General features: G+C 44.6%; 1 protein-coding gene across 1 annotated transcript in view; it reads right to left on the bottom strand.

The window, feature by feature from the left end:
- Positions 1–13305, bottom strand: part of LOC124551039 (uncharacterized PE-PGRS family protein PE_PGRS54-like) — a 76757-nt gene that overhangs the window by 46418 nt on the left and 17034 nt on the right. Inside the window, exon 4 of the mRNA XM_047125941.1 lies at positions 6312–8024. Coding sequence (XP_046981897.1) covers positions 6312–8024 — 1713 coding nt within the window. The remainder of the gene's footprint in view (positions 1–6311; positions 8025–13305) is intronic.

Genomic DNA, 13305 nt, shown 5'->3' with positions numbered 1-13305 from the left:
ATCATCTCATTTTGTCAATCCATAACAACGTTACACAATACATGCACTCATCGCAGCCTTCCACACGAGACAGATACGCAACTGACACTTCATAACAGGTCGGAAGAAAGCAATGAATAACCATCTCCACTAGACCTATGCACAGGATGGTGATGCAGACTTCCTGTGTCTGCTCCATAGAGCTCATTCCCCGAGTAAGTACATTTGTCTTAAATCGTATATTTGCCAAGGCATTCAGTATGGTCGTGTCTTGGTTATTAGTTAACGATGTGGTACCGCGCCCAACGCCTTTCTGAAATCCAGGAAGACGGACTCTACCCGTCGTCTGCGATTTGTCGTGTATGCATGAAGCACGCCGCGTTTCACACGAACTACACTCCTGGAAATTGAAATAAGAACACCGTGAATTCATTGTCCCAGGAAGGGGAAACTTTATTGACACATTCCTGGGGTCAGATACATCACATGATCACACTGACAGAACCACAGGCACATAGACACAGGCAACAGAGCATGCACAATGTCGGCACTAGTACAGTGTATATCCACCTTTCGCAGCAATGCAGGCTGCTATTCTCCCATGGAGACGATCGTAGAGATGCTGGATGTAGTCCTGTGGAACGGCTTGCCATGCCATTTCCACCTGGCGCTTCAGTTGGACCAGCGTTCGTGCTGGACGTACAGACCGCGTGAGACGACGCTTCATCCAGTCCCAAACATGCTCAATGGGAGACAGATCCGGAGATCTTGCTGGCCAGGGTAGTTGACTTACACCTTCTAGAGCACGTTGGGTGGCACGGGATACATGCGGAAGTGCATTGTCCTGTTGGAACAGCAAGTTCCCTTGCCGGTCTAGGAATGGTAGAACGATGGGTTCGATGACGGTTTGGATGTACCGTGCACTATTCAGTGTCCCCTCGACGATCACCAGTGGTGTACGGCCAGTGTAGGAGATCGCTCCCCACACCATGATGCCGGGTGTTGGCCCTGTGTGCCTCGGTCGTATGCAGTCCTGATTGTGGCGCTCACCTGCACGGCGCCAAACACGCATACGACCATCATTGGAACCAAGGCAGAAGCGACTCTCATCGCTGAAGACGACACGTCTCCATTCGTCCCTCCATTCACGCCTGTCGCGACACCACTGGAGGCGGGCTGCACGATGTTGGGGCTTGAGCGGAAGACGACCTAGCGGTGTGCGGGACCGTAGCCCAGCTTCATGGAGATGGTTGCGAATGGTCCTCGCCGATACCCCAGGAGCAACAGTGTCCCTAATTTGCTGGGAAGTGGTGGTGCGGTCCCCTACGGCACTGCGTAGGATCCTACGGTCTTGGCGTGCTCCGTGCGTCGCTGCGGTCTGGTCCCAGGTCGACGGGCACGTGCACCTTCCGCCGACCACTGGCGACAACATCGATGTACTGTGGAGACCTCACGCCCCACGTGTTGAGCAATTCGGCGGTACGTCCACCCGGCCTCCCGCATGCCCACTATACGCCCTCGCTCAAAGTCCGTCAACTGCACATACGGTTCACGTCCACGCTGTCGCGGCATGCTACCAGTGTTAAAGACTGCGATGGAGCTCCGTATGCCACGGCAAACTGGCTGACACTGACGGCGGCGGCGCACAAATGCTGCGCAGCTAGCGCCATTCGACGGCCAACACCGCGGTTCCTGGTGTGTCCGCTGTGCCGTGCGTGTGATCATTGCTTGTACAGCCCTCTCGCAGTGTCCGGAGCAAGTATGGTGGGTCTGACACACCGGTGTCAATGTGTTCTTTTTTCCATTTCCAGGAGTGTATGTACATATTTGTAAAAATTTGTCTTTCTAAGACGTCCAGAAAACGTGTTAAACGCGTAGGGTGACCTACTCCCGGCCTCTACGTTGCTAGTTCCGTGAGAGAAACAGGAAGCTACGAACCGCTCGCGTAAGTAGCCGCGAGTCGAGCTCCCACTTAAGTGAACGTAGCATGATTTGCATACAGAGAGATTCTGTGCGGCAGATAGTGCTACCCGCTCCTACGCGATAGCATTTCCTTGACAGAATCAAGGACCAGAAGCTGTTTGCGCCGTGCCATACATGCATGGAGTATTATCGACGTCGTCCAACACCATTGTATCAACAATGACGTAAATCTGAAGATGTGGCATTTTAGGCAGTTTTAATGTTGCAAAAGGAGTATTCATTCTTTAATTTTAATTTCGTCTGTCAACCTTTTTATTTCGGTAGTCTTACGAGTGTAGATCAAAAAGTAATTCTACGTCTGTCATATAAAATTTTAATACTGAAGATATAACAGCTGAACTGTTACAGATATTAGCTCAGTTGTCCTCTACACATCCGTGCGGGGTAGCCGCGCGGCCTTTGGCGCCTTGTCACGGTCCCCCGTCGAAGGTTTGAATCCTCCATCGGGCACGAGTGTGTGTTTTCCGTAGTTAAAGTTAGATTCAGGAATGTGTAAGCTTAGGGACCGGTGACTTCAGCAGTTTGGTCCCATAAGGCCTTACCACAAATTTCCTCTACACAACACAACCGTTCAGCATAGTCCTCATTCATTTGTACACATTTGCATCATCGTTCAACTGAGGCATCAAAAGCAATTTGCAAAAGGATATTTTCAGCTTCTAGACCCTAATTACACAGCAGGACCTATCGCAGGAAGTCGTTTCTGAAAGTATTTGTATGGAGCGTAGCCATGTAAGGATGTGAAACGTGGATGATAAATAGTTTGGACAGGAAGAGAATAGAAGCTTTCGAAATGTGGTGCAACAGAGGAATGCTGAAGATTAGATGGGTGGATCACATAACTAATGAGGAGGTATTGAACAGAATTGGGGAGAAGAGGAGCTTGTGGCACAACTTGACTAGAAGAAGGGATCGGTTGGTAGGACATGTTCTGAGACATCGAGGAGGGCAGCGTGGAGGGTAAAAATCGTAGAGGGAGACCAAGAGATGAATACACTAAGCAGATTCAGAAGGATGTAGGCTGCAGTGGGTACTGCGAGATGAAGCTTGCACAGGATAGAGTAGCACGGAGAGCTGCATCAAACCAGTCTCAGGACTGAAGACCACAACAACAACCTATCGCTGTAAGTTAACAGCAGTTAACTAAATGCGGTTTTTTTTTGTTTCTTTTGTGGTGGGCATAAAGTACCCCCCCTACCCCCATGGTAGTGCACATTGTTTAAAAAGCGTTGGTATTGCTACTGCTAACAGCTAGATGCGAATGGCAAGCCATTCGTCAGCAAACGAAGAGTGGAAATGTCAAATTTTCTAAGTTGCATGTTTTTGCAAAAAGCTTTTTCATTCCTATTTTATTCTCAGTACTGTGTTGCATGTTACTAGACTTGTTTAAAATGCCAAATCATGGGAAAATGTTCCAAATATTTATTAGTTGGTGGTGCTTGGTCTGTGTGCGAAGCAGTTCTTCCCTCCGGAGCTCGAAGTGCAGTGCGTGAAAGACTCCTGCGTTTAACCTGGAATGGTTTGAGTGGATAACATACAAGGTTCTGATTTGATTTGATTTGAAATATGCAGGGGTGTAAGAGCTCCATATGCAGTATCATGTAAGTGTCTCACACTCATTCGTCACAAAAAGCTATTAATTGTTCTTACTGTGAATAAGAGGAAAGACCATGGCGGACGTATGTCGTTCCGTACTTCTTATGGAAGACCAGCTATGTTCGTCACTTAACAAACGGGAAAACATGATGGCGATGTTGCCATTTCTTAGTTAGCATCACAGGGAGTTCAGTGCAACATCTGAACCAAAGAATGTAGTTTGTGAAAGAAACAGAAGTCAATTCTGAAAGATTTTTTCTTGAATTTATTTTTTCTACTCTCTTGTAAAAAATATAAGAGATATTAGAAATAATTTTTGCTGACTGCAGCTTTACTACTTACAACTGCTGTGTTTCTTCACCTGTATTACCACATATAAAGGGCAGTGTCTAAGTATTAATGATGCTTGAAACATAAACTTTCTTATCGCCACTTGGAACCAATTACTTCCCTAGTATACCGCCTAGAGCGTTCTTAATGAATTGATTTATTTTATAATACGTGTCTTTATCTTTTTGTGTGGATGAAGTGAGCAGCAAACTCTGTGATATCAAAATATCTTGTCCATCTTTTGGAAACCAATAAGTTGTGTACAAAAAAAGATTTTTTGTTTTTTGATGCTTCTGCCAAAGGTGAGATTTAGCATTCAAAAATTTCGTCATTTTCACTCCACTGAAGTCATAACACGCTGAATTCTCTAACCAGACACATCTGGCCTACCTATCTGCTGCTCTTATAACAAAAAGTCGGTATATGGTAACATAATCATTAAGACACTAGTTATGATAACGGGTTTTATTGAAGACTAAAGCGAAATTCATAATCGATGGTAAACTCTCTACAACGAAGAAAACGGAAAGAATAGAAAAATTTTGTTTAAATATATATCTGCTCGAGGATGTAAATGCATACAACTACGTCAAACGTTATTTAGAGGGCATTGCATTGTGGCTTCTTACTTTATCCTTTGTGTCGTTTTTTACGTTTAAGGTCCAAATAACTTTCTAAACCAGTTTCTTCCTCAACATTTGACTTTCTCACTGCTCAAACAATTTTCACTAAAAAACGTTTTTATCTTTTTACATTATTATTTATGGATACTGTAACCTTTTTCTTTTTCCAGGTATCGTGAAATATAAATAGCTTATGCTTTCAGTATTTGATTTCTTCTGTCGGAGAAAACTCGTAGGAAAAAGACCAAGTCCCCATGCGGCGTATGTTGCTTGTCACGGAAACGTACCAAACAATATAATAAAGATTAAAAAGAGACAAAAGCACAACTTCTGTTTCAATAAGTGATCGAGGCGAGAATTGCTCAACTTCTAATGTTAGCAACAGCGCTGTCGTCCGTTGTTTTTCCTCAGTTTTCAACACACGAAAGATTTTTTAAATTTTATACTCGGCACAATCAGTGTGTCTCTGATCTCATCGCCTCACTTCTGAAGTGGTCAGTGGCTAATTCACACGCTGGTGTGTGACACGCACACACCGTGAACAGTCGAGCGTGACCAGACAGTCGCTCAAGTAAAGCGAGATGTAGTCAGATCTCCATATTCGATTCACTTTCAAGTTTAGCTTTTTACACACAGTTTTAAAGCAGCTATTGCTACCGACAGCTCGATCTTTAAAACAAAATAAACAAGGTATGGAACAGACGTAAGCTATTTAGTTCGTATCAGGCACACGGGGAAATGAACTTATATATCACTGTCCATCAAGATCATTCGTTTCACTGGTGCTTTTCTTAGTACAGTTCTGTTCGAGTTAGTGGCTTACGTTCTTATCTTTAGTGATAGGTTGCGTTTATTACGAGTCATATGGTCTGAGTCGATAGCTTTGTGAGAACTGTTCATACAGACAGCAACATTACAATTCTGTAGGTCGTTATGGCATTCACATGTTGTTGGATGCTGTTTCTCCGGGAACAGCTGTCCCTTTCTTAGCGTTTCCTCTAAAACGGCATCTCAAAGGTTTTTGTATTTTAAAGTCTTTCCGGTACCACGTTGCTGCTGTCAGCCACGTTTGCCATATACAGCGATTTTCCGAGAGAGAGCGTGCGAACACCTGACTGGGGTCGGCTGGAATGTACACCTGTACGATACAATGAAAACTATGTATTACCACCACAGTAGGAGAATCCGCCAAAATACGACAAAATATGCCATATAGTGATTTTCATGGCCAGGTTTCTGTCGGGCAAGTATATTTTTAATTGAAGCATTTCGTTTTTGGTACAGCAACTTCTGCGTATTTCCTGAATGCTAGATAAAATTCTGTAGAGTGCTAGAAAACTGTTGTTCATAACTAGTAGTAATTTGTTGATAAAAGAAATACTAACAGAATATATAAATTTGAAGTAATTTCGGAAAATTATTTGGAAGGAAACTAATGATACAAAAATCCATTTGTTAACAGTTATATATTTTCAAACTCACTGAGTAACAACATTCATACATGAGTATCACAAAATGACAAAATTAATTAATTATCAAATGGATTCACTGCGTAAAAATAAACGATTCACTTGACTCTTACACACAACTGACGCAATAAAAAATTCACATTTTCTGTTAACCTAGAGTCAGGCACACTGAACAGTAAGAAAATTACGTTGAAATGTAATGTAGTATAGTAGATCACAGATGGATGTCTGTATAATTTGGCAGAACACAATGTTCATACACTGCGACATACTAAAATTCAGCAAGATTAGCTGTGTGCAGATGCGAACAGTGTTGCGTGTCAGTGGTGGCTCCCGTGGTATCCCTTGACGCCCTTGCGGCCATGAGCATCTCTGCCCGCAGCACTTCCTGAGCTCGCGCTGGAGCTGGCCTTGCTGCCTGAGGACGCACCAGAGCCTGTTCCAGCGCTGGCGTCGCTGCCCGCAGAGCTGCCGGAGCTGGCTTTGGAGCCTCCAGAACTGCCGCCAGAGCCACCAAGAGCACCAGCAGAGCTTCCAGAGGAGGATCCAGCCGAACTTCCCGCCGAAGAGCCAGTTCCCGACTGTCCTGCTCCACCACCGACTAAGGAACCAGAGTCTAAGCCAGCACTGCCCCCGAGTCCAGAGGAGCCAGTGCCGAGACCTCCGTGCCCAGAGCCAACAGCAGAACCTCCAGCATGATTGCCTCCACCAACAGCACCACTTCCAACACCAGAACTTCCGCCATAACCTCCGGCACCTCCATTAGATATACCACCACTCACACCAGGCCCAGAAGCTCCAGAACCTCCTCCAATGGAACCAGTACCAAAGTTACCAGCACCACCACCAGAGCTTCCTACTCCTGCACTATGACCCAGAAAACCACCAGCCCCACCAGCACCATGTCCTAAATTGCCAGTACCAACACCAGATACTCCACCCAGGCCACTAGCTCCAGAGGAACCACCACTAGAGCTTCCAGAGTAACCTTCTTGGCTTCCACCAGCACTACCAGCTCCACCAGTTCCCACACCATGACCAGCCCCTCCAGGACCACCATGTCCCACAGTACCTCCTGTGCCCCCATTACTGAAAGCACCACCAGTTCCAGTGGAACCTCCTTGAGATGCACCAAATGCTCCTGAACCACCTGCACCAGCACCACTATGACCAATGCTGCCAGATCCTGGTCCACCTGCAATACCACCAGTGCCTCCATAACCTCCTGTAGCACCACCAGATGAGCTACCTGCACCAAAGCCAGCAGACCCAGTTTGGGCTCCCTGGCCAGCTGCTCCACTTCCATGTCCACTGGAAGTTGACCCAGTTCCACTAACACCTCCAGCACCACCTACATCACCATACCCTCCAGATATACCTGATCCACCAGCACCTCCACCAGATGAACTACCTGCACCAAAGCCTGCAGACCCAGTTTGTTCTCCATGACCAGCTGCTCCATTTCCATGTCCACTGGAAGTTGAACCAGTTCCACCAATACCTCCAATGCCACCTGCACCACCATGCCCTCCAGATATCCCTGAGCCACCAGCAACTCCACCTGTGCCAAACCCACCAGATGATGCACCAACACTGCCTCCAGTGCCTCCAGTTCCAGTTCCTCTTCCGACATTTCCGGATCCAGAAGAGCCATAGCCTCCAGTACCTGATCCACCACTGCCAAAAGTACCAGAACCAGTTCCTCCAGATCCAAAACCTCCAGTGCCACTTCCACCTGAACCACCAGCTACATTTCCACGTCCACCAGCTCCTGCATGGGTACCAAATCCAATTCCTCCTGTTCCAGAGCCACCTCCTATACCACTTGCTCCAGCACTACCATGACCAGTCCCACCAGGCTGGGATCCAGCACTGCCTCCAGTGGCTGCTGCACCACCTGTGGCACCTCCAAGGCCTCCTGTTCCTGATGACCCCACTCCAGTGATTCCACCATACCCACCAGCTGCTCCACCTCCTGTACCACTTGGCCCCCTGCCCACATTGCCAGATATAGATCCAGAGGTAGACCCAGAGCTGCTGCCACCTGTAAGAACAGTGGTACAGTTACATTGTAAATTGAAATGGAATAAAAACGTTTTAAATGAACTAATGTCTATTGCTTATTTTTGAAATATAATCATTAAATTTTCTGTTATAGAATGCTTGCTACTTGAAATAAAATTCAGAAGGTAAACTGAAACATAAATAAAAAAATGGCTCTGTGCACTATGCGACTTAACTTCTGAGGTCATCAGTCGCCTAGAACTTAGAAGTAATTAAACCTAACCAACCTAAGGACATCACACACATCCCTACCCGAGGCTGAATTCTAACCTCCTACCGTAGTGGTTGCTCGGCTCCAGACTGTAGTGCCATAAATAAAAAACTATGATACATCTACATCTACATGATTACTCCGTAATTCACAATTAAATGCCTAGGAGGGAGTTCATCGAACCACCTTAAAGCTACTTCTCTACAGTTCCACTCTCGAACAGTAGGGGGAAAAACGAACACTTAAATCTTTCCGTGTGAGCTCTGATTATTCTTGTTGTTGTTGTGGTCTTCAGTTCTGAGACTGGTTGATGCAGCTCTCCGTGTTACTCTATCCTGTGCAAGCTTCATCTCCCAGTACCCACTGCAGCCTACATCCTTCTGAATCTGCTTAGTGTATTCATCTCTTGGTCTCCCTCTACGATTTTTGCCCTCCACGCTGCCCTCCAATGCTAAATTTGTGATCCCCCGATGCCTCAGAACATGTCCTACCAACCGGTCCCTTCTTCTTGTCAAGTTGTGCCACAAACTCCTCTTCTCCTCAATTCTATTCAATACCTCCTCATTAGTTATGTGATCTACCCATCTAATCTTCAGGATTCTTCTGTAGCACCACATTTCGAAAGCTTCTATTCTCTTCTTGTTCAAACTATTTATCGTCCATGTTTCCCTTCCATACATGGCTACAATCCATACAAATACTTTCAGAATCGACTTCCTGACACGTAAATCTATACTCGATGTTAACAAATTTCTCTTATTCAGAAGCGCTTTTCTTGCCATTGCCAGTCTACATTTTATATCCTCTCTACTTCGACCGTCATCAGTTATTTTGCTCCCCAATAGCAAAACTCCTTTACTCCTTTAAGTGTCTAATTTCCTAATCTGATTCCCTCAGCATCACCCGACTTAATTCGACTACATTCCAATATCCTCGTTTTTTCTTACCATATCTGAAACTGATACCATAGGTCAGGTAAGTATTCATAAATAATCAATAGTTCTTAGGATTATACTTTAAAATATCCATGTGTAACATATATATTCACCGAGAAATTAGCATTTGGGGAAAACTATATTTCCCACTGAATGACAAAGAGAAGTATGCTCTCACAAAAACACATTTGATCACACGACATACAGGAAGCATGCACAAAATGTATTGTGTCAATGAAGGTGATAAGTTGCTAGTTTAATTATTAAAATAGCTAGCAGAGTGCACTTAAAATCTGCTTGCATTTCATCCGAATACTAAACTCATTTAAATATTAAAATTCTTTCTATCTACGAAATAAATACGACCACAGCGATAGGTAAATGTAAATATTTTGAACTTACGACAGTAAAATATGCTCGAAATATTACTGTTCACTACGTTTAACCAACCCGCAATGTGCTCCCTAATTCTTAATTAATCCACATTATACGACCTTGTTGCCAAATTAAAAAGTTTTATGTGAAACTGTCCTAAAGAGACTCGTAGTTGAGACTAAATTTCTCGATTTATTCTGTAACACTGTGACCAGTGAAAGAATGAAACTTACATCGAGAGCGTCGGCAAACTATGATCAGAAACGTGGTAGTGAGTTGTCTGTCTTCTGGAAAAGTACATATTATGGAACTTATATTTTTTAATTCTGTGGCTACTAACGTATAAACCGCCAGTAAGTATAAAACTGGGCTATGTTGATGCTACTCAGATGTACAATATTGATGTTGTTTAATTGGATGTACAAGAAACATTAATTTTTACCGCATTGCTTTCTTCAGACCTCTTGACTCCCACAGAGGACGGATTTCAGTGGTTACCACACGGCCATCAATATTCCCCGCCAACATTTGCTAATCAATAAAAACAAAAGAGGAAGAATACGATAGAACAAATACACTGAAGCGCCAAAGATACGTACGCGTATTCAAATACAGAAATATGTTTCTCTGGCTCGTGATGACTGGGTGTTGTGTGATGTCCTTAGGTTAGTTAGGTTTAAGTAGTTCTAAGTTCTAGGGGACTGATGACCATAGATGTTAAGTCCCATAGTGCTCAGAGTCATTTGAACAGAAATACGAAAAGAGAATACGGCGCTGGGGTCGACAATGCCTACATAAGACAACATGTTTTTGGCGCAGTTGTTAGATGAGTTTCTGCTGCTACAATGGCAGGTTGTCAAGATTTAAGTGAGTTTGAACGTGGTGTTAACAGTCGGCGCACGAACGATGGGGTACATCATCTCCGAGGTAGCGATGAAGTGGGGATTTTCCCGTACGACCATTTCACCAGTGTCCTGTAAGAACGGGACCAACGACGACTGAAGAGAATCGTTCAACATGACAGAAGTGCAAGCCTTCAGCAAATTGCTGCAGATTTCGATGTTGGGCCATCAAAAAGTATCAGCTTGTGAATCATTCAACGAAACATAGTCGATATGGGTTTTCGGTGCCGAAGGCCCACCCTCGACGACTGCACGACACAAAGCTTTACGCCCGTCAACCCCGACATTGGGCTATTGATGACTGGAAACATATTGCCTGGTCGGACGAGTCTCGTTTCAAATTGTATGGAGCGGAAGGACGTGTGCGGGTATGGAGACAACCTCATGAATCCATGGTATCCTGCATATCAACAGGAGAATTTTCAAGCTGGTGGAGGCTCTGTAATGGTGTGGGGCGTGTGCAATTGGAGTAGTATGGGACCCCGTGACACATCTAGATACGACATGTACGCAAGCACCCTTTTTGATCAACTGCATCCATTCATGTCCATTGCGCATTCCGAAGGACTTGGGCAATTCCAGAATTGCTAGAGAGTGGCTTCAGGAACTCTTCTGAGGTTAAACACTTTCGCTGGCCACCAATCTCTCCAGACATGAATATTATTGAGAACATCTAGCGTACAGGGGATGCCTTGCACGTGCTGTTCAGAAGAGATCTCCAATCCCTCGTACTCTTATGGATTTATGGACAGTCATTTGAGATTCATGATGTCAGTTCCCTCCAGCACTACTTAAGATATTACGCGATTCTATGCCACGTCGTGTTGCATCACTTTTGCGTGATCGCAGTGGACCTACACGATATAACGCAGGAGCACCAGTTTCCTTGGCTCTTCAGTGTATGTATAACTTCACTTCTAGATGATCAGCTCTCCACGATGTTTGTGAATTCACAAGACGTATGTAATGATACATTGCCATCCTGTTAGATAGCATTACATTTATAAAGAGTGCATTTAGAGACACTTGAAGAACCTCACTAAAAAACCACGACACATCAGTTATGAAAATAACAAAAATCTCCATATTTTAAAGAATTTTTAATCTGTCATGGTGTGTCTTCCCTGTCTTTTTCTTTTTTCTTTTGTTAGAATTTCTTTTTCTGACGGTTTGCACTTGCTGTGTCTTCACGTGAGTGTCGAACTACCTACACTAGTAGTTACGTAATTTCGGTCAGTTATTTTCTTTGAGACGAATATATCCCACTCAAAATCAATTTTGTATTTTGATTATGTAAAATGAAGGAAGACAGGGGACAAAGAGAAGGAAAGGGAAGAGATTATAGATATCAGCTGCACGAGGACTTTTTGCGGCATCAGCAGCGGAGAGTGAAAATGTGTGCCGGGCAGGGGTTCGGACCCGTGATTTTGCACTTGATAGGGTAGTTGTGTTAACCACTGCGTCACGGAGACACCGGGTTTATCGCAACTGCGCGGATTATCTAGGCACGCCTTTCGGCCGATCTACATTCCCACCGAGTGCCACCTATCCGCTGTCCCTCTCCATGTCCTTCATGCTCGCTGCTTAGAGATATCGGACGTAAATGTGCATCCACTCTGAATGTGGTGGATCCATCGTCCATCGAGGCGAATCAGTTATATTAATATTTTCAAGTTAATGTTACCATTTTGAAAGGTACAAGAACTATACTTTTTCCCAATTAACTGTAGTCTTCTGTTTCACCGATCAGAATACGTTCAGACAGTGAGCTTCTCTCTCTGTGTCGTCAGTTCTCAGTTGTATGTGACACAAGTACTACGTAACGTATTGAAATGCGTGTAGATGTAGGTGGAAGTTTTATTAAGTTTGTTATAAAGTTTCTTAGTATTTCATTATTTCCAGTGTTTTTAAAAGGGCCATATGATGCTGATTTTCTAGAAGTCAAAACCGGTTCTGATACCATTTCTGTGACCAGAAGACAGAGCGAGTTGGCGCAGTGGTTAGCGCACTGGACTCGCATTCGGGAGGACGACGGTTCAATCCCGCGTCCGGCCATCCTGATTTAGATTTTCCGTGATTTCCCTAAATCGGTCCACGCAAATGCCGGGATGGTTCCTCTGAAAGGGCATGGCCGACTTCCTTCCCCAAGCCGATGAGACCGATCACCTTGCTGTTTGGTCTCCTCCACCAAATGAACCCTCTGTGATCAGAGGTTGGAAAAATACAGTGTTAGATTCTTGATTATGTACATAATGCTTCACATAAAATGTTTCACTTTAGAATGAACAGATGAGTAGAAAACATAAGTTTGTCCGTTAATAGACATCTGCATTGTCAAAGATATACTGTCGTGGCTTACAACTGCCACCATTTTTAACTTGGAGGAAACCGAGAGGCGAAACTAGATGCGCTGGCCCACACTGATGGGCAAACAGTAAAACCACAGAAGCTGTCACTGTTGTTCCGCTTTTATCCTTAGACAACACGACCTGGGTGCCGGACTGACCACTTCGAGGTTTCTGGTGATATGGTTGTGTTAGACCTGCCACGGCAGCATGTTTGCTAGATTCCGCTACTGCAAATTCGTAACACTCCCGTCCTTTAGGTTTAGGAATGCTGAGTACTGGCATACAAGCGGGGGATGCTCACGCCGTCGAAGGAAAAATAGCAACAGTCAACGTGTCCCCACCAAGCGCCACACGGGTGCCAATTCTTAATATCATTTTCACCATAAAACGGGAAACAAGGGACATGCCCTAGAGGAGACACCTTACGGAGATTAGCGCTCCGTGTATAGTTCGTGCTGCATTTGTAAATGTGTGAAACAGGTTTGGTCTC

This window comes from Schistocerca americana, chromosome 1 (assembly GCF_021461395.2).
Source record: "Schistocerca americana isolate TAMUIC-IGC-003095 chromosome 1, iqSchAmer2.1, whole genome shotgun sequence".
Lineage (NCBI taxonomy): Eukaryota > Metazoa > Arthropoda > Insecta > Orthoptera > Acrididae > Schistocerca > Schistocerca americana.
The sequence above is the reverse complement of the archived record's forward strand: the minus strand, read 5'-3'. Positions and strand labels throughout refer to the sequence as shown.